The 20,664-nt window shown below is 49.7% G+C and overlaps 1 protein-coding gene across 1 annotated transcript in view; it reads left to right on the forward strand.

Moving 5' to 3' along the window:
* zgc:194930 (uncharacterized protein LOC557813 homolog) overlaps positions 1–14,638 on the forward strand; it is a 25,292-nt gene extending 10,654 nt beyond the window's left edge. Inside the window, exons 2-3 of the mRNA XM_056575174.1 lie at positions 6,134–6,186; positions 11,769–14,638. Coding sequence (XP_056431149.1) covers positions 6,155–6,186; positions 11,769–12,480 — 744 coding nt within the window. The 5' untranslated portion in view covers positions 6,134–6,154 and the 3' untranslated portion in view covers positions 12,481–14,638. The remainder of the gene's footprint in view (positions 1–6,133; positions 6,187–11,768) is intronic.
* Positions 14,639–20,664: the final 6,026 nt, after the last annotated feature.

Here is a 20,664-nt window from a genome sequence, read left to right on the forward strand (position 1 = left end):
GCTCATCCCTTAGTCATCCAACCACACGCATGACTTTTGAATATATTTATATAGCCTTTAGGACGACACTCTACTAATTAGTGTGGTCGCAAAGCAAGTAACACCATTCTAATCATGTATTCTTCTACACATTTTTCTACACTCCACATTTTTGGTATTTATCTCCTCCAACAGTTTTGGAGGCATAGAATCCAACCAATAGCAAATAGTGGCATACATAAGTAAAGGGCGATATCCCTGCCATTAGAAGAAAATCATTATACTTTGTTTTTTTACTATTTTTTAATAATTGTATTATTGAATATGGAAAGTGATTGGGGCCTAGACGCTAAAATGAACCACCTCAAACCTGAACACCTGGAGTTATCAAATCAGATTATGTAAACCGGAAGTGGTCTCCAAAAAGCTCGGTACCGCTCATAAATCTTTGGTCTGAACTGGGCTTTAAGCCAAGGTCAGCCCAAAGATTTGCGACTTACGGTCAAACCTGATCGGCCACATCCCCCTCGTTGAGTTTTCCAAAGAAATTCTGAAACTTAGTGTCCGAGCCATATTTGACACGCTTAATCTTTTTGCCTCAAGGACACATAGGGCCCTATCTTGCATCCGGCGCAATGGACTTTCTACACTGACGCATGTGTCGTTGCTAGTTGGCAACTGGCGCAGAGCGTTCTTTTCCCTCCAACGCCATGCAACGCCAAGGGGCGGTTCGGCAAAAGGAGGAGCCGTGTTCTGGCGCAAACGTTCCCTGGTGCTGTTTTGCAGTTTCAGAAAACAATTGCGCCACAAACCAGGAAATACCTGGTTTAAAGTCAGTGGCGCGTTGGTCAGATGCTATTTTAAGGGCGCATGCATAATGTTGCTTGTGCGCCTCGCGCATACACTTTGCTTCTCTCATCTACCTAGCCACACATTCTTAGTAAATTATTTGGGAAAGAACAGCTGATACAGCGGTAATAAGTTGTACTTTTAAATCAATGCATCTGCAAACACCGTACAGCAAACACATATTTTCTTGACACAGACATCGTGTATAAGCCCATAATAAGTATTTGATCTGAGAAAACATTGTTTTACCGCGAGTGAGTGTTAAAAAGAATGAATGAATGCGGGCGTGCATGTGTGTATGTGTAAAATAATTAATGAAAGCTGGCGCTTGTGTGTGCGTCCATCTGTTTAAACGCACGCAAACTAAACACGCAACGCATAATACAGTCCATGGCAATGTAGGATTAACGGGGGGACACATGCATATTAGGAACACAAGTCGCTAACGATAATGCATGCATACAATACTGGTAAGAAAGATTTTTGTTAATGTATTGCGTATATCATTAAATATAACCATAGCTATCATATGTGTGTTAAAGTTTTCTTTGCCGAAAATTTATTTGAGGAAGAAAACACTATTCCATGTGTCAATAAGGCCATTGACACATGCATCTGTCTCATCGGAGACTGCAAACGTGTTGTCAAAATATCAACTCGTCAGTTTCAAGTGCGCTGATGGATCTTAAAGGGGATGGGAGATGGCACTCTCATTGGTTTATTGCACGTTACGCCCAAACCACACCTATGGGTAATAAGGTTACTTGAGACCAACCCTTTTTAGATTTGCGCCGGGCGCAGTAGTCATTTATGCGCCGTTAAAATAGCAACATCGCCATATAACCGCCCACAAAGCTACTTGCGCTTGGCGCTTCTCACTTGCGTTTCAGACCGTTACAATTAAATCGTAAAAAACGGACCCGTAATCCCGAATTACCCTAAATTTGTTACACATGCTCCTTTATCTTGCCCAACCTAAATTTTTTTTTTTTTTTCTGTCAGTAATGTCTGAGTTATGGTCGAGGTATCCTCAAATACAATAATGCGAATGAGCCGCTTTTATTCAATCTTTCACAAGTCAGCCTCAGAGAACCCGAGAGATCTGTGTGGTGTCCGTAATGGAGGGCCCATCAATGCCCTCCCCCTTATGTAATGTGGAAAGGTTTACATTGATACCTTAAACAAAGAAGTCCCATTGTCAATTTCAAATGACCACTGCGGCAAATGAAGACTGCAACGGGCTAACACATGGCTAGCTTTAGCACAATAGCCCTCCAATAGGCGCACCAATAAGCGGAAAACATTGAACACTTTAATAATACCTTTAATACCTAATTATGTAACATTTAACATAAAAGGAATTTGTAAAAAGCAATACACGTTTTCGGCAAAACATTATGTGGAGGCAGATTAGAATTGAGTGATTATTTAAGGACCCTCTCATTTTGTATAAACATAAATATTGGTTTGCTTCTCGGACCTTCAAATGAAATGATCACTCGATGTCCCTGACCCTAACCCTAACCCTAACCCTGTCCTGGTAGAGGTAGATACCGAGAGAGACCCTGGACACAAAATGGCTGCATGACCCTTCTTTCTAACTCTTTGTCGTGACTTTGCTTGCTGTCGGCACCGAGGTGTATTTCCAACGTTGAAAGGCAACGGTTGACGTTATACAGAGAACCGCTGCAGACAATAGCTTATATAAAGTGTAGACGCTGGGGTGGCTGGTGTTGAAAGGGGTTGGATGGAACAGCCTAACCTGTAGGCATCCTGGAGCAGGAGGCCTAGCCCTAACTCCTCCTTAATGACCTGTCTCTCCGATTCACTGTAGAGCTGAAATACAACAACGACCCTGGGCGTCTCACCTGCTAAATGAGCGAAAGAAGTGAGCTAGCCTCTCTCTCCGAGGTCCCCTGTTGCATCAACAGCGCTAAACATAACTCACGCTAGGGTGCACTCGCTGGCTCCCCGAGGGCCCCCCCCCCGTCACCTGGTTACCAAGCAACGTACCAGTCTCCCAGTAGAGCGCCCCTACCTGCCTTGGCACCTGGCCAAACCCCAGGGTAATTTATTGCGCACAAGAAAGTGGAAGACATGGGAGAAGAAAGGGTGAGGTGAGGTTATCTGTGTTCTTAATATCTGCCGGCAGGCCTCCGGTCACACAGTCATGAGGACTTACGTAGGGGGAGAGCGGCACTTATATCGCACCAATTAGGTGTCTTGGAATAGATTAGTCTGAATGGGATTTATTATATTATTAATTGGCACTTTATTTCTATCGCTCCTCACCTCCTCCACAAAGGTTTTGAATGAAGAACAAGAATCTTTTATGATTTCAAACCCTCTTTGGTGTCAGAACAATATGGGAAACAAACTGAGGCAACCGCAGAAGTTTGACCCTATCTATCCACGCTTCGTTACGATGATGGGCCAATTATTTATATCGTATTATTAGACTCATTAAAAGATGTCTCCATCATAATACACGATTTCAATTTGATGTTCCAAATCAGCCCCGGTGACATTCGTTGGGTAGTTTTCTTATCTAATTGTTTAGCATAACGCAAAAACAATTCCAGCAAAGGGATGGTGGCTGGTGTTTATTTCCTTTGTGTCCCAACATGCTCCCTCGCCCTCTATCTCCCTCCATCTGTCAATGTATCTCTATCTCTCTCTCTCTCTCTATTGCGAGCTAGACAAACCCATTGGAGGCCTAAGCGATTAATTATTTGCCCCAGCAATGAAATGCCAAAACCGAGAGACACTCGCCGCCGCAGAGAAAAGGTCACACATATCCCCACACAAATAACACAACACACAGACGACACACACTCACCACAGTGATGGATGACAATAAGGGCTTCATGGGCTGTGGAGCCTGGAACGTCCAGGGAGGCCAAGGGCAGAGGAGACAAGACACACACAAGGAGGAGAGGAGGAGGCGGTGTGTGTGTGCGTGTGTGTGTGTGTGTGCGCGTGTGTGTGTGTGTGTGTGTGTGTGTGTGTGTGTGTGTGTGTGTGTGTGTGTGTGTGTGTGTGTGTGTGTGTGTGTGTGTGTGTGTGCGTGTGTGTGTGTGTGTGTGTGTGCGTGTTTGTGCGTGTGTGTGTGTGTCTGTGTGTTTGCTCGAGTTGAGGAAGTTAAGTTACTACAGGTTATTAGACCTCGGTGTGTGTGGGTTCACCAGGTGTGTGCGGGTTCCCCAGGTGTGTCCTGGGTTCACCAGCTGTATCCTAGGTTCACCAGGTGTGTGTGTTCACCAGGTGTGTCCTGGGTTCCCCAGGTGTGTGTGTGTTCACCAGGTGTGTCCTGGGTTCCCCAGGTGTGTCCTGGGTTCACCAGGTGTGTGTGGGTTCACCAGGTGTGTCATGGGTTCACCAGGTGTGTGTGGGTTCCCCAGGTGTGTCCTGGGTTCACCAGGTGTGTGTGGGTTCCCCAGGTGTGTCCTGGATTCACCAGGTGTGTGTGGGTTCCCCAGGTGTGTCCTGGGTTCACCAGTTGTGTGTGGGTTCACCAGGTGTGTGTGGGTTCACCAGGTGTGTGTGGGTTCACCAGGTGTATCCTGGGTTCACCAGGTGTGTGTGTTCACCAGGTGTGTGTGGGTTCACCAGGTGTGTCCTGGGTTCACCAGGTGTATCCTGGGTTCACCAGGTGTGTGTGTTCACCAGGTGTGTGTGGGTTCACCAGGTGTGTCCTGGGTTCACCAGGTGTGTGTGGGTTCACCAGGTGTGTGTGGGTTCACCGGGTGTATCTTGGGTTCACCAGGTGTGTGTGTTCACCAGGTGTCTCCAGGGTTCACCAGGTGTGTGTGTGTGTGTGTTCACCAGGTGTGTCCTGGGTTCACCAGGTGTGTGTGGGTTCACTAGGTGTGTCCTGGGTTCACCAGGTGTGTCCTGGTTTCACCAGGTGTGTGTGTTCACCAGGTGTGTCCTGGGTTCACCAGGTGTGTCCAGGGTTCACCACAGTGTTGTTTTCGTCAGGCAAGACGAAAACGAAAATTACGTCGTCAGACCCCTTTTTTCCATGACGAAAATGAGACTAAGACGAACGTCACCAAAGCCATATAAAGACTAAAATGTGACGAAAAATGTAGACATTTTCGTCAGACGAGAACTAGACGAGACTAAATTGTTAGTGAGTGGACGAACAAAGTTTCAAAACATGCTTTTTTCCCGCCAACTATAATATGCGTGCAATGTCAATCAAGAGCTCAGACATCAGAAATGGAGCCAGCTGCTTGTCCTAACAGTCACGCCCCCATCACACACTAAAAGCCTCGCTCGCGCGCAGCTGCGCCTGCACGCACACGGCAACCACACACTCATACACTACAGAGAGAGGCTGGTGGACGAGGCACACACACACTCATACACTACAGAGAGAGGCTGGTGGACGAGGCACACACACACAAACACACACACCATGGCAGCAGCAGCGGTGCCGGGTGCGGGTGCGGGTGGTCGTAAAAAGAGGGATGATTTATGGTCCCGCATCTCCAATGCGACCAAACCGGGGGTCTCATTCATTAAATTGCTCCGTGTTGCTGACCTGAGTACTCATCTCACTTGGCCTCCACGCAGAAAAAAAGATCGCTCGGGCAGGAAATAAGTACAAATATTCTCTGTGCTTCTCGTCTTCCCCCATAGGATCCCTTTTTAGTTTTTTCACTCTTGGTTTCACCAGCGGTTCGATGCCGAAACATCTTATGTATATTTGATTTTTGACTAAAACCTTTTGAGTTTTCGTCGGACTAAAACTAGACTAAAACCTTTGGAGTTTTCGTCCGACTAAAACTAGACTAAAACCTTTTTAGTTTTCGTCAGACTAAAACTAGACTAAAACTTTCAAAGATAGAAATTACTAAAATGGGACTAAAACTAAGAAGCATTTCGTCAAAAAGACAGACTAAAACTAAATCTAAAATGCCTGCCAAAAACAACACTGGTTCACCAGGTGTGTGTGAGTTCACCAGGTGTTTCCTGGGTTCACCAGGTGTGTGTGGGTTCACCAGGTGTGTCCTGGGTTCACCAGGTGTGTGTGGGTTCACCAGGTGTGTCCTGGGTTCACCAGGTGTGTCCTGGGTTCCCCAGGCCGGAGACGGGCTGCCTCCCTCCACCAGAGTACTAGACGGCTCCTTTCTGGATGTTTCTCATCTTATTGTGTCAAAGTCTTTTCTAAAAGCCGTTCCATCGTTTGATTAGATGTCTGAGTTGTGTATTGTTTGAGTAGTTGAGGGAAATTAGCGGTTATTAATTGATAATGTTTGTTTCTTTTTTATAAAAATCTTAATTGTGTCCCCTACAGCTCCACCACCCAGCTGGCCAGATGGGGTGCCGATGCTGCAGAATGATAAAGAGGTGAGAGAGCGGGTAGCCCGTATAATGCACAGTGCATAATGTATGCATTATATATAGTGTAATGTGGACCTAGCTCATGTAATATCCATGTTGGGGTCCATATGACTGTCCCGTTGAGATGAGTGTTCCCAACTCCCAGCAGAACCGAGTCTGATACCCCGTGTCCAGAAGTCTGGCCTTGCCTCCAAAACCCCCTGACCCCCTGACCTCTGACCCCTGACCCCCTGACCCCTACCTGCTCCATACTGTCTCTGAATCGACTCTGAGTCCCTTCAGATAAAATCATCTGCCAAACGCTGAATAGCATTATCCACGTTCTAACCTTCATCATTGTCCTCTTCATCGCCACCTGGGGCTAGGCATTGCATTTGTTCATTGGTAAGAAGAAAGACAAAATATTGCTAAGCTAGGAGAAGACACTACAGATAGATGCTACCCTCTGCTCCTCCACCTTCCCCCTGGTCCGTTCAGCGAGCAGAGCTGCAGAACCTCCCGGATAGGGAGCAGTCCATCCATATGAAGGAGCCCAGTGGTCGACTCTGTGGAGTATCTCAAGGTCAATGTGCCCAAAGGTCGCGCAGATCTCCACCAACCACCCACCCCCTTCTGCTGTGAGCACACCTGGATGGATGCTCTGGTGGGGGGGGGGGGGGGTTGATGGGGTAGTCGATTCCCTTATTGTTGTGCCTTTGAGAAAGAGAGAGAGAGAGATTTAGATTGAAGATGAATGAAAGACCTGGTTCACATACCAACAACATAATCCCTTCTCACACACGCACACACACCCTGGCTTGTGTAGTGTGTCACGTCTCTGGACTTAGCAGCGTTGGTATTTTGCGTTTGGCCAGGTGGTATGGTGGGTTACTGGGTCAACCAGCGCCAGTCGGCCCCTGGCCCCTGAGAGCCTTAAAGAGCCTCATTGTGATCATAAAAACCATGAAAAAAAATATCGGGGCCCCTAAATCAGTTTCCATAGCATAACTGGATTGATTACGTGTTTAAAGTAGTCTTCTAGGAATGTACAGTTTATTTTTTACTTGATTATCACTGTGATTCACTGGAAGTCTGTGGAAGAGATCCCAGAGGACAACTCATGTCATTTATATAGCTGTGAAAATGTTTCAGGCCTCCCACAGACTTATACTATTGTTACAATGAAATACAGTACTTGAACTCAAAGAACAAGCAAGCAAGACTGCAGCCAAGTTTTTCCCCCATTTTTGACAGGAAGTTCGTACAAAGGACCTAATCCAAATGACTCTAACTCTTAATCTTTGACCCTGATGATATTTGAACTGAGTAGATGAGTGCTGCGAGACCAAGGGTCAGTACCATGGTTCTGTTATGGGACTGGTGTATTGTTCTGTCCACTCTGGGCTGTATATCGAGACGTCTCCAGCCTCTTCACACTGCTAGCCTTAATGCTCCATTGACATCCATGGTTTTGATTGGCTGTTCACATCATTCTTTAAAGCGCGGCCACTATAAGACTCCGGTGCGAAATGCTCGCATGCGCAAAATAACAATGACAAAAGACGTCATACTCTGCCGTGCGGGTGACCTGTTAAGGCAGTGTTTACCATCTGGTTGTTAAGTTGATGTGCAGTGGAAGCCAGCCAGTTCCTGAGCAGATGATATTGAGTTTTCTGGGAGGAATGAGTGTGGCTTCTGAAGTGTGTGTGTGGATGATGAGTCAGAGCAGTGAGTGGCGGGGTCAGGACGTGGATCGCTTCACTGAAACGGATTTCATCCACAATGCATGAAAGGATGTCAAGCGGTACCTTTAACTGCATCCCACTCTTAAACCCTATCTCACTGTCCGTCCACTGCCTCCATCCAAGCTCTCGCCTGTGCTTTTCGATGTGAGACTTCATGTGAAAGTGGCCCAGATCAGAATGTAAAGATCGGATTCCGTGTGTTCTGTGCTGTTCACACTGTTAGGAAATAATCAAGTCACATGTGAGAAACATCTTTTGGCACTGAAGCCCCTTGCTCCACTTTTGTTGGCAGTGTGAACTGCTCCAAAAATATATCGAAATGTGATACCAGTGAATACAACGGACCCGACATCAACAACAGCTAGATACAAAGAAACACGGCAAACACCAAGCCGTCAACAAGGCAACCATTTCACATCTGGGCGCCAGACGTCCTTAAAGGTTGATAGTTGGGGCTTCAGATGACACTGTGCGACAGAGGGGCCGTTGAGACCCCTACAGCCGCCAGGGGTCCCGGAAATGGTCGGGGGTCTCTCTGTTTAGAGGAATTGGCGTGAGCTGGATCGGCCCTGCCGAAATCCTTCTTCATCTAGTCAAATACCTTGGCACAGAGATCGACCAACCTCTGTCCTTTAGCCAGCATGCAGATGGGGTTTACAAGAAGGGACAACAACGTATGTATCTCCTGAGGAAACTAGACACCTTCAATGTCAGTAAAGACATTTTGTCAACTGCCTACCAATCTCTGGTGGAATCCATCATCACTTGAAACATTACATCCTGGTACGGCTTCCTCACAAACGCAAGCAAAAGCAGACTTAATAGATTAACTAAGCAAGCAAGCAAGCTAATAGGAATACACCAGAAAGCGCTGGAGGATCTGTATATCCAGGCAGTGGGAAGGAAGACCAACTCCATCCTCTTAGATCCCTCCCACCCACTCCATCCTTGTTTTGATCTACTTCCTTCTGGCAGAAGATTCAGAATGCCTTTGGCCAGGAAAGCTATCTACAAAAAATCATTCATCCCCACACACAACACTCATTCTTCAAAGAACTCACACAAATAACACACACACACACACACACACACACACACACACACACACACACACACACACACACACACACACACACACACACACACACACACACACACACACACACACACACACCTCCAAGCCTTCAGTCAAAAGACAATTTTCTAGTATGGCAACATACTAGACAATAAAGCTTTTTGAATCTTGAATCTTGAATCTTTGCTATGAAAGACTATTTGTCCGCCTTATGAACCAGGGGTCAGGAGAGGTCCCCCCCCCGGCAGCTTGTGTTTCCCTCCGTCTGGATGTCACCCTGCTGCACACCCAGTGGAGCGAGAAACGACAGAGAGATGAAAACACTCATTCTCAGCTTTCTATAGGCTCTGTGCACTAGAACCCGGAAGTCAAATGACGGTGTCGGCATTCTAGTTTCCGGTCTACTTACTGACCCAGTCCATAGCGTGAACATGTCTGGCTTTTCTAGATGTCTCCAAGACCTACCGACAATAAATGTTAACGATGTTCACCGCATTGTTGGTGCTAGTTCCCTTGCCCCTACAAGCAAGCGGGAAAAAGGATTTAAGCTCTATATTTCGAGTTATTTGCGTAACTTTGAGGGTAGGTGACAGACTACCGGCTTTTTAGTGAACATTTGTTAGCGACAACATTTTTTTTCTGTATTTAAAACACTTAACTGTCCGTTGTTGTACTAACTGTACCAACGTGTGTCCATTTTTTAGTGTCTAGCAAAGATAAGGGAACATCGGAGGTGATTATCAGAGCATTGTGCCACAGGTCCATGAAGAAATCAGAGAAGCCTCACAGCTTGAGTGTATGTTAAAGCTAGCGATAAACCAACCGTTATAAACAAACCGTTATACGCCTGTTTATTTTATAACAGTGTCCGTGGGGGGATTTAGCTGAGGTCATATGTTTAATCAAATAATCAATACAAACATGTATAATTAAAAAAACAGCACAAATGTACACACAAGCGCACTTTCCTCGTCAGCCACCACAACACGCAGAAAGCTCCAGCCGAGAGCGCCCACCACGGCCCCAACACAGTGCAGGCACGCGAGCCGCACACAGACACAAACACACCAGCTTCACATTGCCTCAAACTCCACAAATGTCTCTTTTTGTATAGCACTGTAGTGCTCACGGTCAACACACACTGTACTAGTAGCACTGTACTCATGGTCTAAGACCATCGGAACGGGTAGCTCAGGCTCTTCGGGGTCGGAGCAAGGCTCGGGACTCGCCGGTCTCTCTCTTCGCTCCCACACACCAGCCCGTGTTACCGGCTGGAAGCTGAGCACAACGGTACACAGCAGTGTTGGTTTGATCCGCCTTCATTCCGTTGAATCTTGTGAAGTCTTCTAACATTACATTTCCGTTGTTTGGTTGGGTTTTCCATCTTTTTACTATTTATAGTTGCCGTGGTAACTGATACGGGAAGTAGACCGGAAACTAGTATGCCGACACCCGGCGACACCGGAAGTTCGCTTCTAGAGTTGTGCACAGAGCCTATTGGGAGCACATGGAGACGGATAGGTGCTTACAAACGTGTCAGCTTGTGATTCTGGTGTAGCGTGTTGGGATGAGTGTTTTTGTGTGTGTGCGTGTGTCTGTGTGTGTAGGTGTATTTTTGCATGTCAGTTTGTGTGTGTGTGTGTGTGTGTGTGTGTGTGTGTGTGTGTGTGTGTGTGTGTGTGTGTGTGTGTGTGTGTGTGTGTGTGTGTGTGTGTGTGTGTGTGTGTGTGGATGTGTGTGTGAGGGGCCATGTTCATCAGTTCCTAGTTCTATAAGTTGTTGCGTCTGTCTCAGCACTTCTGAAGATGTGCGAGAGAGAGAGAGAGAGAGAGAGAGAGAGAGAGAGAGAGAGAGAGAGAGAGGGAGAGAGGGAAAGGGAAAGGGAAAGGGAGAGGGAGAGGGAGAGGGAGAGGGAAGATAAATTAGGGGCGGGGCTATGAGAGTCAAGAATGTCAATCAATGAGGAGAGAAAGATAAAAGGAGATGGTAGATATGAGAGAGCGAGAGAGGGCGGATATTGACCCTGTGGTAGGAGCACTTGAGAAGGGGAGCCGTCGGGGGCATGTGATGGTGGGCGATGAGTGTTGGATGAACATAAGGCTCCCTCAGCAGGAGGTGTCTGTCGGTCCTACCTTTATATTCTACACCTCCCCCTCTCATTCATCTACGCGTATGTGTTTGTGTGGGCTTGTGTTTTTGTGTGTTCGTGTGTACGTGTGTACTTGTGTCTGGTGAAATAAACATGACTATTTTTCTTTTAGAACTACAACCTAGACGACTTAAGGACCACCATTTTCAGGAATTTGTTAACATGCAATCATCCGTTCCTGCAATACACGTACTTGTGATTTGACTTTCGTCGAATCCCCAGTAAGCGCTACAGGTCACATGACTATCCAAGCCAATCCAAGCAGGGAAAGCTGGGCCGTGTTAACATGACAACACAGCAGCATTCAGAGGCTTCATCTGTCAATCCGTCAGTCAGCTGCCGCCTTCAGCGGTGTCTGGAGTCAGCGGTGTCTGGAGGCAGCGGGCTGCAGAGCACAGCGGGTGTATCTGTAGGACCTGGCCTTGATGGATGGACGGTGTGCTGAGAGGGGAGAGGACTCTCCGGGGCGTGTAGCGCTCTGGGCGGTTAAAGCACCTTCTGTTTCAAACCCTAACTCAAACCCAAACCCTAACCCTAACTCAAACCCTAGCCTAACCCTAACCCTAATACCTTAAGACGAGCCTTCCCTTAAGACTCCATTTTAATAACTATGACCCCCCCCCCCTCTTCTCCTGCTCAGCTACATCTATGACCCCTCTGCCGTGGGGGAGCCGGGGAAGAGCGAGCTGTCGGGGTCCGGCGGCCGGGGGTCCCTCTACCAGCCCCGGGGCCCGCCGGGCGGGGCCGCGGGGACCCGTGGCGGGGACCGGCAGAAGGAGGGCGTCAGCAACCTGGCCTACAGCAAGTCCAACGAGGGCACCCTGAAGCTGGAGGCCGACAACAACCACGTCAACCGGCTGCCCGAGCACCAGCCGCCCCCGCGGGCCCCCGGCGGGGGCGCCCTGTACATCATCCAGCCGCAGGCCCCGGGGCCGCGCTGGACCACCGAGGAGGCCCCCCGGCCCAGCCAGGTGCCGGTGTACCCGGAGCCCCCTGGCGGCGGGCGGCGGAGCGAGCCGGGGGGCTGGGACACGGCGGACGAGGATGAGGGAGTGGGGGGGACCCCTGAGTACCGGGGGGACGGCGAGGGCAGCGCGCTGTCGGTTGAGACCCTCACCAGCACCGCCAGCGGGTCCTCGGCCGACGACGCCCCCCCCCGCTGGCCCAAGGCCGCCGACGCCTCCACGGCCGAGAGCGGCATCTCCATGACCAAGAGCGAGGACGAGGAGGGGGAGGGGGAGGGGCGGCGGCGCCAGGAGGAGAGCGAGGACGTCCGGAGCGTCACGGACTCCATGGTGGCCGAGGCGCTGGCCGCGCTGGAGGCGGCCACCGCCGGGGAGGAGTATGAGTGAAGGGGGCGTGGCCTAGCGCTGGAGGCGGCCACCGCCGGGGAGGAGTTTGAGTGAAGGGGGCGTGGCCTAGCGCTGGAGGCGGCCACCGTCGGGGAGGAGTTTGAGTGAAGGGGGCGTGGCCTAGCGTTCCCGAACATTGGAAGGACGTGGAATCCCTCGGTGGAACAGAACCCGGGCCGTGTGGCAGGGCAAATATAAATATTAACACACATATATAGATCTTATATATATATACACACATACGCACACACACATATGCATATATACGTATGTTTACACAACATCAAAGACTCAAATCTGCCAGAAGAAAAGACTGTTTATTTTCTTTACCAAAAGAGCAGAATCATGAAGGAAGTACATGAAGGATATTTATCTGTTCTTGTTCCAGGGCAGTTTCACTGACAGCCACAGAAGAAAGGAGCGTTTGTAGACTGTGAGTAACGCCTGTGGCAGCCGTGCCCTGTTGTAGCGTTTCCTGATCTGAAGTCAGCGTATCGCAGCCCTCCATGGACCGGAGACTGAAGCACGTCCTTCTGCCATATCAGTACTGCCTGCGTACAAACAGGCCATGGAGAGCTGCTTCATTTTCCGTTTTACAATCTATACATCAATGGATTTAGTGTGCTAAATGAACTTAAAGTCAATGTGCGGCCAGCATGTGAAAGACAGAGGCCTTCTGAGATGCAGCACGCAGCCTTAATGATGCGTGTTGTGTTTTGTAACTTTTATATATCTTTTGTACATCGTTTGCCCCTGGCACCATGTTCTAGATGATGTCTTGGCTCCAGGCACGATGCCGTTGTACTGTACGTTAGGACCACGCAGGCCTTACCCAACCCTGACACTACATACATGCTCAGCCTGTTCACCTCTTCACCACAGTCAGTCCATCCGTCAGGTAACTCAGCAATTCATCAATTAATCAGTGTGTGAAATGTCATCACCATTGGCCAGAATGCCCCATAACTAGTTACCAGACCCCAAAGACGTGGATTACCACTGTGAATGTCTGACTACATGTCTGACGACATCATCCATTAATTACCTAAACAAAGAATATTAGAATTTCTGAAGCTACCGCCAGGTAACATTCGGGATATTTGTACTTAATCAAAGACTGTAGTGTATATTTTATTAATAAATCGATTATCACAATTATTTTCTTATATTAATTCCCTTACCAATCAATGAATGGATGAGCCGGCCAATCGGCATGGTGATATTGGACTGAAACAAAGAGTCCACGATAATGACGACCTACGCAGACAGGAAGGTCACCGATCAAAGGTCAGTTGAACTTGTTGACTTCTTTCCCCTTCTCTCTCGCATTTCCGAGCCAGATATGACTGCAGCTACTGCAAATGTGGAAAGCTAGTGAGTTAGGGGCCATTTGTTTCCTCAGCTTAGCGTTGGGCTGTTCACAATATAGCCATACTCATTAGTGGGTTTTCCCCTCGTGTTAGGCCTCTGTGATGAAGACCTAATACCGTGGGATGAGGGATTTTTACACAGAGAATATTTTTCTATGAAGGACCATGTCTGTAGAGATCCCAGCTCCCTCGGCCAGGGCCTGTTGAGGGCCCATCATGGTGTTGGGTGGGGTGGGGGGCAGACGGTTTGAGCACCACGCGTTGGCCTGAAGCCGACCAGACCAGTCAGTCAGTGAGGTCGGTGTGAGGTCATCAGTCGGACCACATTGGTGGCTTCCTTGTTCCCGTAGCGCTCGTAGTCATGGTCACGTATTGGGCCTTTAGGTTAAGTCCCTTCCTTTGAAAGCGGTTCAGTCGTATCCTGTTCCTGTTCTTCAGAGAATATTAAAAAAAAAAATATATATATATATATATACATGTATATGATATACGTTACCCTGTGAAGAGAAGAGACTTCATGTTTTTGTTTTTTCTAGTTATTTGTCTGCCAAAATCATTTCTACGTTATTCTTTGTGTACACGTTGTAAAATAAAAGTTAATTTAAAAGAAAGTGGTAATTGTACTGTCGCAGTTTATTTATTTTCAAATCTTAAGACATCTAGCATTCAATTTGTCTCTCAATCATTTCATTAAGTTTGATATTTGAACTGTTGATTCCAACGCCGTCGAAGCGTGCCTCTCTCTCTCTGAGCAGTAGAGTGAGGTTGCCATGGGCCCAGGCGTCCAACCCGCCTAGCGAAAGCTCCCTGACGCCCCCAGAGAAGGCCCCTGTGTTAATGAAGACCCCAGGGCCAACTAAGACATGGTGGTTACAGAACACACCACACAAGAACACACTTAGGGGGCAGTGACTGAAGCCTCAGACGGGCACAATGTATGGACTCTTCCATTTCTGTTTGCTCTATCCACCCCACTCCTCCACCACCTCCTCTTACCATCCACCCACCTCCACATCCTCAACCTCCTCTATCCATCCACCCACCCACCTCCTCCTGCTCCTCCTCCACCTCCTCCTCCTGCCCCTCCTCCTGCTCCTCCTCCTCCTGCTCCTTCACCTCCTCCTCCTGCTCCTCCTCCACCTCCTCCTCCACCTCCTCCTCCTGCTCCTTCACCTCCTCCTCCTGCTCCTCCTCCTCGACCTCCTCCTCCTCCTCCACCTCCTCTCTCCACCCACCCCTCTCCTCCTCCTACACCTCCACCTCCTCCTCCTACACCTCCACCTCCTCCTCCTACACCTCAACCTCCTCCTCCTCCTCTCTCCACCCACCTGCTCCTCCTCCACCTCCTCCTCCTCCACCTCCTCAACCTCCTGCTCCTCCTCCTCCTCCTCCTCTGCGCTCCCCGACTGCTGTAATTGCTCCTGGTGGCACATGGATTACAGCCTGTCCCTGCGTGGAGGCTAAAAGCAGACTCCCGCCTTAGTTAGATTGTGTCGTTCCTCAGAATGACGGGCAGATGTTAAAGGGATGTTTATGTTTGTCAGACTCCTATGGGGAGAATGGGAGAGGGGGGGGCCTTTGCCTTCCTCGTTGGGTGTTTTTATTTCTGGTCAAACAGTGACTCATTCCTCTCTATAGTTCGGTGATGGGTGGGGTTTGTCCACTGAGCCGTGGAGAAGCACTAGTAAGTGTCCCTAGTGGTCCATTAACATTACCAATCGCTTGAGTTACTTTCCACAGTGAGAGGAGGACGTTGGAAGAGATTCAAACAAGTCGGTTACTTTAGTCACTTATGGTTAGGGTTAGTTGGTCAAAATACAAATTGTAAAATTGACATTGTGTTTTGTGTTTTTATTGTGTTGTGTAGTGTGTATCCACACACCCTTATAGCGTGATGTTGAAGGATGTTGAAAGGTCTTTCTTTCCAGAAGGTTCATTTAGATGCAATTTTGCCAAAGTCTCTCTGCAGATAAATCTCCCTGCTTCCTGACTTCCACACAGCACAAAGAAACACAGCGGTGTACGGCGTTGGTGTGTGCAATGCCACAACGTACAGCACTAGGACCCAGCCCCACCCTAATGTCCAGAGGCAACAGACATTCACTGGCTCTAGTGGCTGGGGATGAGAGTGCAACATGTGGGCTTATGGTAGATATGTAGTCTGAAAAAGAGGGAGCTTGTAATGAATGAAGCCACACCATGAGAGGAGGGGGGTAACTTTATGCATCCACATTTCAACACATTCACAAAAAAGTAAGTTTGGGGTTTGAAACTCTTTTTTATATTTTCCACATAATCTTCCTAGCCTTCACTCGTCGTCTTAGTGTCAGGGGGAGAAGTGCAGTGAGAATACTCCTGGTACGACCTCTCTCCTGACCCCCAGACCCTTCCGTCTCCCCGCTGTGTGTTGTGCTGATCAGCTCCGTTGGTGTGCCGCTGGAGAAGGGCCCAGAGGTGTGTCCTCCCTCCCAGCTCCACTGTTTGTTTTTCCCAAGTCTGTGTTAGCGTTAATGATTTCATCCCTAGCTGCGCCGCCGTGGCTACTAGCCTAGCCTACCTGGTTTGTGTCCTCAAAGGAACCGCTCTGCGTTTGACGAGAATCCCGTGAGACAGAAACACTTTGTAGTTCCTAGTTTGTGTTGTCCCAATCTCAGCCCACCAACAGGGGTCCCTGGCCAAGATAACAACCCCTACCTGCTCCGTATAAAACCCACGTCCGTTAGGTGCACTACTAATGAGGCAATAGTATTAGGTGTACAGACTGCTTGAATCGGTCTCAGATGTATTGGTAGAACTGTTCTGGGTGACTGGTATTTTCCAAGGTAGCCTATATAATTTGCGCAAATAGATTCCATTGGGAGTTTGAAATCATTTTGAGCAAAATACAAAATGAACACCAGCCATTATGTATAAGCTGGTCTGAAAACGGGCCAATAGGTTTTATTCATGACCGTTTTTCTTTCATCCACGTTCTATAAATAGCCCTGTTTTGTATCAACAGCCTTTCATACACAGCCGTCCTCTGTTGTTGTCGGCAGTTACGCCCCCTTCCTGAACAAAGAGGACCGTCAGCCGCCGGGACACCGGCTCAAGGTGTTCCAACAAAGACTTTCCCACCTGCCTTCTTACACACTTCAGCCCCCTCAATGCCTTCCGCCTGCCAGGTGGAGAGCCAGGGGCCGAGAGAACACCACGGGGCCCAGGCCGAGAGAACAGCACCACGGGGCCCAGGCTGAGAGAACAGCACCACGGGGCCCAGGCTGAGAGAACACCACCACGGGGCCCAGGCTGAGAGAACACCACCACAGAGCCCAGGCTGAGAGAACACCACCACGGGGCCCAGGCTGAGAGAACACCACCACGGGGCCCAGGCTGAGAGAACACCACCACGGGGCCCAGGCTGAGAGAACACCACCACGGGGGCCCCAGGCTGAGAGAACACCACCACGGGGGCCCCAGGCTGAGAGAACACCACCACGGGGGCCCAGGCTGAGAGAACACCACCACAGGGCCCGAGGGCCCCTGGCTGAGAGAACATCACCACAGGGCCGAGGCTGAGAGAACACCACCACAGGGCCCGAGGGCCCCTGGCTGAGGGAACACCAACACAGGGCCCAGGCTGAGAGAACACCACCACGGGGCCCAGGCTGAGAGAACACCACCACGGGGCCCAGGCTGAGAGAACACCACCACGGGGCCCAGGCTGAGAGAACACCACCACGGGGGCCCCAGGCTGAGAGAACACCACCACGGGGGCCCCAGGCTGAGAGAACACCACCACGGGGGCCCAGGCTGAGAGAACACCACCACAGGGCCCGAGGGCCCCTGGCTGAGAGAACACCACCACGGGGCCGAGGCTGAGAGAACACCACCACAGGGCCCGAGGGCCCCTGGCTGAGAGAACACCACCACGGGGCTGAGGCTGAGAGAACCCCACCACAGGGCCCGAGGGCCCCTGGCTGAGAGAACACCAACAAAGGGCCTCCGTTCAGTGTCCGAAGTGAATTTATGATGAATGATAACAGCTAAGGGCAGAGAAAGTATGTGATCTCCACCGCCTAGTTATCAGAGCTAGACCACCTAGCCTGGCTGTTACCGGACCAAGCCAATCGTAGATTGCACGTTGGTCTGGGGAAGCTGCCGTCCTTTCCTTCAGAACAAGAGGCGTGATCAACGGCCTAGTTCAACCGACTCTGTACCCGATTGGCTGCTTGCCGTCGCTTCCCTGTTGTCATTGTGTTAAACCAGCCAATAGCGCGCCAAGGGGAAAAGTCAGCTTGGTGATTGGCTCCCGCAAAAACGTATCGGAAGCAGAAAGAAATGTATGGCTCTTCTCCAGACCCTTGTGCAGAGCGAACTCAGTTCGCCGGAAGAAAGAGCGGGGCTACCCAGGCTATAGACCACCTGTAGTAACCTGATGCTGTTCACTAGGTCCTTACCCGGGAGGTCCACCAGGCGGAAGAATGCCATTAATGGGGATTTCTATTTTGGGCTTGAAAATCGAGTGAGCCCTGAGTAGCCTGGAGAACACACTTTTGATGAACTAGTGACGCTGTTGAGGATCACTTTAATCCACAGCCGAGTGAGATGGCGCTTTGGTTGTGACTTTCGGGTGAGACAGCCAAATGGATGTACGCAGCTCAACTTTGCAAGCTAGCCCTTTCAGAAAGGCTGTGTGACGTTGTATGCAGGATTAATGATAAGCCTGTGCAGAGAAGGCTACTAGCTGAGACGATTTTTCATTTGGGCAGGCACTGAAACTTGCATTAGTCATAGAATCAGCATACAACAACACAAAAGATTTGCAAGGCAAATCTTCAGGAAACCAGGGGCATCGCACACGAGGACGGAGGAGCAAGACGCGTGCAGCTGACGAGGCTACAGCCTGCTACAGATGTCCAAGCAGACATGCACCCTCTCGCTAGCAATAGAGCCTTAGAGCAATAGAGCCATAGAGCAATAGAAAGGCTATTCCTGGGGGAAAATAGGCCCAGTTTGGCGGGCTTGTAGAAACAAGAGTAAACAAAGTGAAAATAAACAGTTTAGTAAAGATCCGAAAAGTACCAAAATAAGACACAGAGCTGAGCTTCAGGCTACTGCGTTTGTCCCGTCAGAACTGAGTTGGATGAATCAGAGATGTGGCAGGCCTTCCCAAGGTACAATATGCAAGACGAAGTGCAGCACCTGGGCCACAAGGCAGCCGCAGAGGCTCTGCACCGATAGGGTCAAAGGTCAAAGCTATCAGGGGGGCCCCACTCCCTCTGAATATCACAGAGCTGAAGGCTTATCGGGGTCACCCTAATAACTACAACTGTTTCCTTCCCTGCCCTATCCACGCTGCTCAATGCACCAGCCTCTTAGGACGGATGAGAAGCGAGAGTCAGAATAACTCCTCCGGTGGGCGAGTGAGTCCGTTCATTATCCCGCAGAAAGGCAGCTGAATTTGCATGTGACGCCCTCCGTAGGGGGGGGGGGGCTGTGCGCTCACACAAGAGGCCTGATGTGAAGGAGAAGCCTCTAGGGCAGGGGTCTCAAACTCAGCTTACCTGGGGGCCGCTGGAGGTAGAGTCTGGGTCAGGCTGGGCCGCATCAAGCATTCCATAAAAAAAAGTAGCACAACTGACCCAATCTAAGTTAATGATCGGGCTATAATTAGATCACGTTGGCTATGTTATCGCTGATAACACGGGACATTTCATAGCGGTTGGTGGAAACCAGGACATTTTAGCGTCCTTTGGCTTTTGTCGGGACTCAGGACACGCAACTCAAAATTGGGACCGTTGCGTCAAAACCGGGACATCTGGTCACCCTATCACAAGTGATGAAAAGCGTGGCAAGCGACTCAGCAAAAACGTGCGTTTGACAACAACGTGCGGGCCGCACTAACACTAAACTTTGATGTCAAGTAGGGGGCCACAATATATCATCCCGCGGGCCTCAATTGGCCCCCTGGCTGCGAGTTTGAGACCCCTGCTAGGGTTTAGGTCACAAACTCTTACCTTGTCTAAAAAGAGGCACTCTCAATGAGATGAAGAGGGCTTGGCTGAAATTCGAATACAGATTCATAAATACTTGTATTGGCACAAGTTCCTCCGCACCACTGATCATAAGCCTCTAATCACACTGTTTCATGAGACAAAGCCCGCGCGCCACATGGGTTCCCCCAGAGTTCAGAGATGTTCTGCGCAGAGCGTATGAGCATCAGATAATCTAAGATCCGGGCCGGGATGACGGTAGCGCTGATGTGCTCAGCTGACTCTGTGTTCCCCCGGCGCCGGAGGATGAGCCACAGAAGCGGCGGCTGATGTTGGAGCACATAGACGATGCGCCACTGAACACGTCACAAGTCAGGAAGAAGAGCTCACGCTGTCTCAGGTGCACAGCTACATTGGTAATGGATTGCCAGAGACAACAGACGTGCCACAGTTCATACCAGAGTGCACAAGACGGCTGCTCCAAGGGAAGCTCGAACCGTGACCCCTCCAGAGGGATGAGAGGCCCCCCTGAAGTCACTTCATCAGTCTCAGCGGACGTATCATGCATGACAGCCCGGCGAGGTCTAACCTGTGGTGGCAGCGGCCGGACCAGGACAGAGACAAAGGAATGCCACAGAATAGGAAAGCCCTGCTTCACATGTGGGGTTAGCCGGGGCAGCCGAGAGCCCGCAACCACGGTGGTTATGCAGGGCCAATCCTGGGACGAAGGTACCTGGTGGTGATCGATACACACTCCCTGTGGCTGGAGGTTTTCCCCACCAATGACGCCACAAGTCACGTACGGTCACAAGGTTGCGTCAATGCTATGCAGCCCATGG

The sequence above is a fragment of the Gadus chalcogrammus genome, chromosome 17, assembly GCF_026213295.1.
Source record: "Gadus chalcogrammus isolate NIFS_2021 chromosome 17, NIFS_Gcha_1.0, whole genome shotgun sequence".
NCBI lineage: Eukaryota > Metazoa > Chordata > Actinopteri > Gadiformes > Gadidae > Gadus > Gadus chalcogrammus.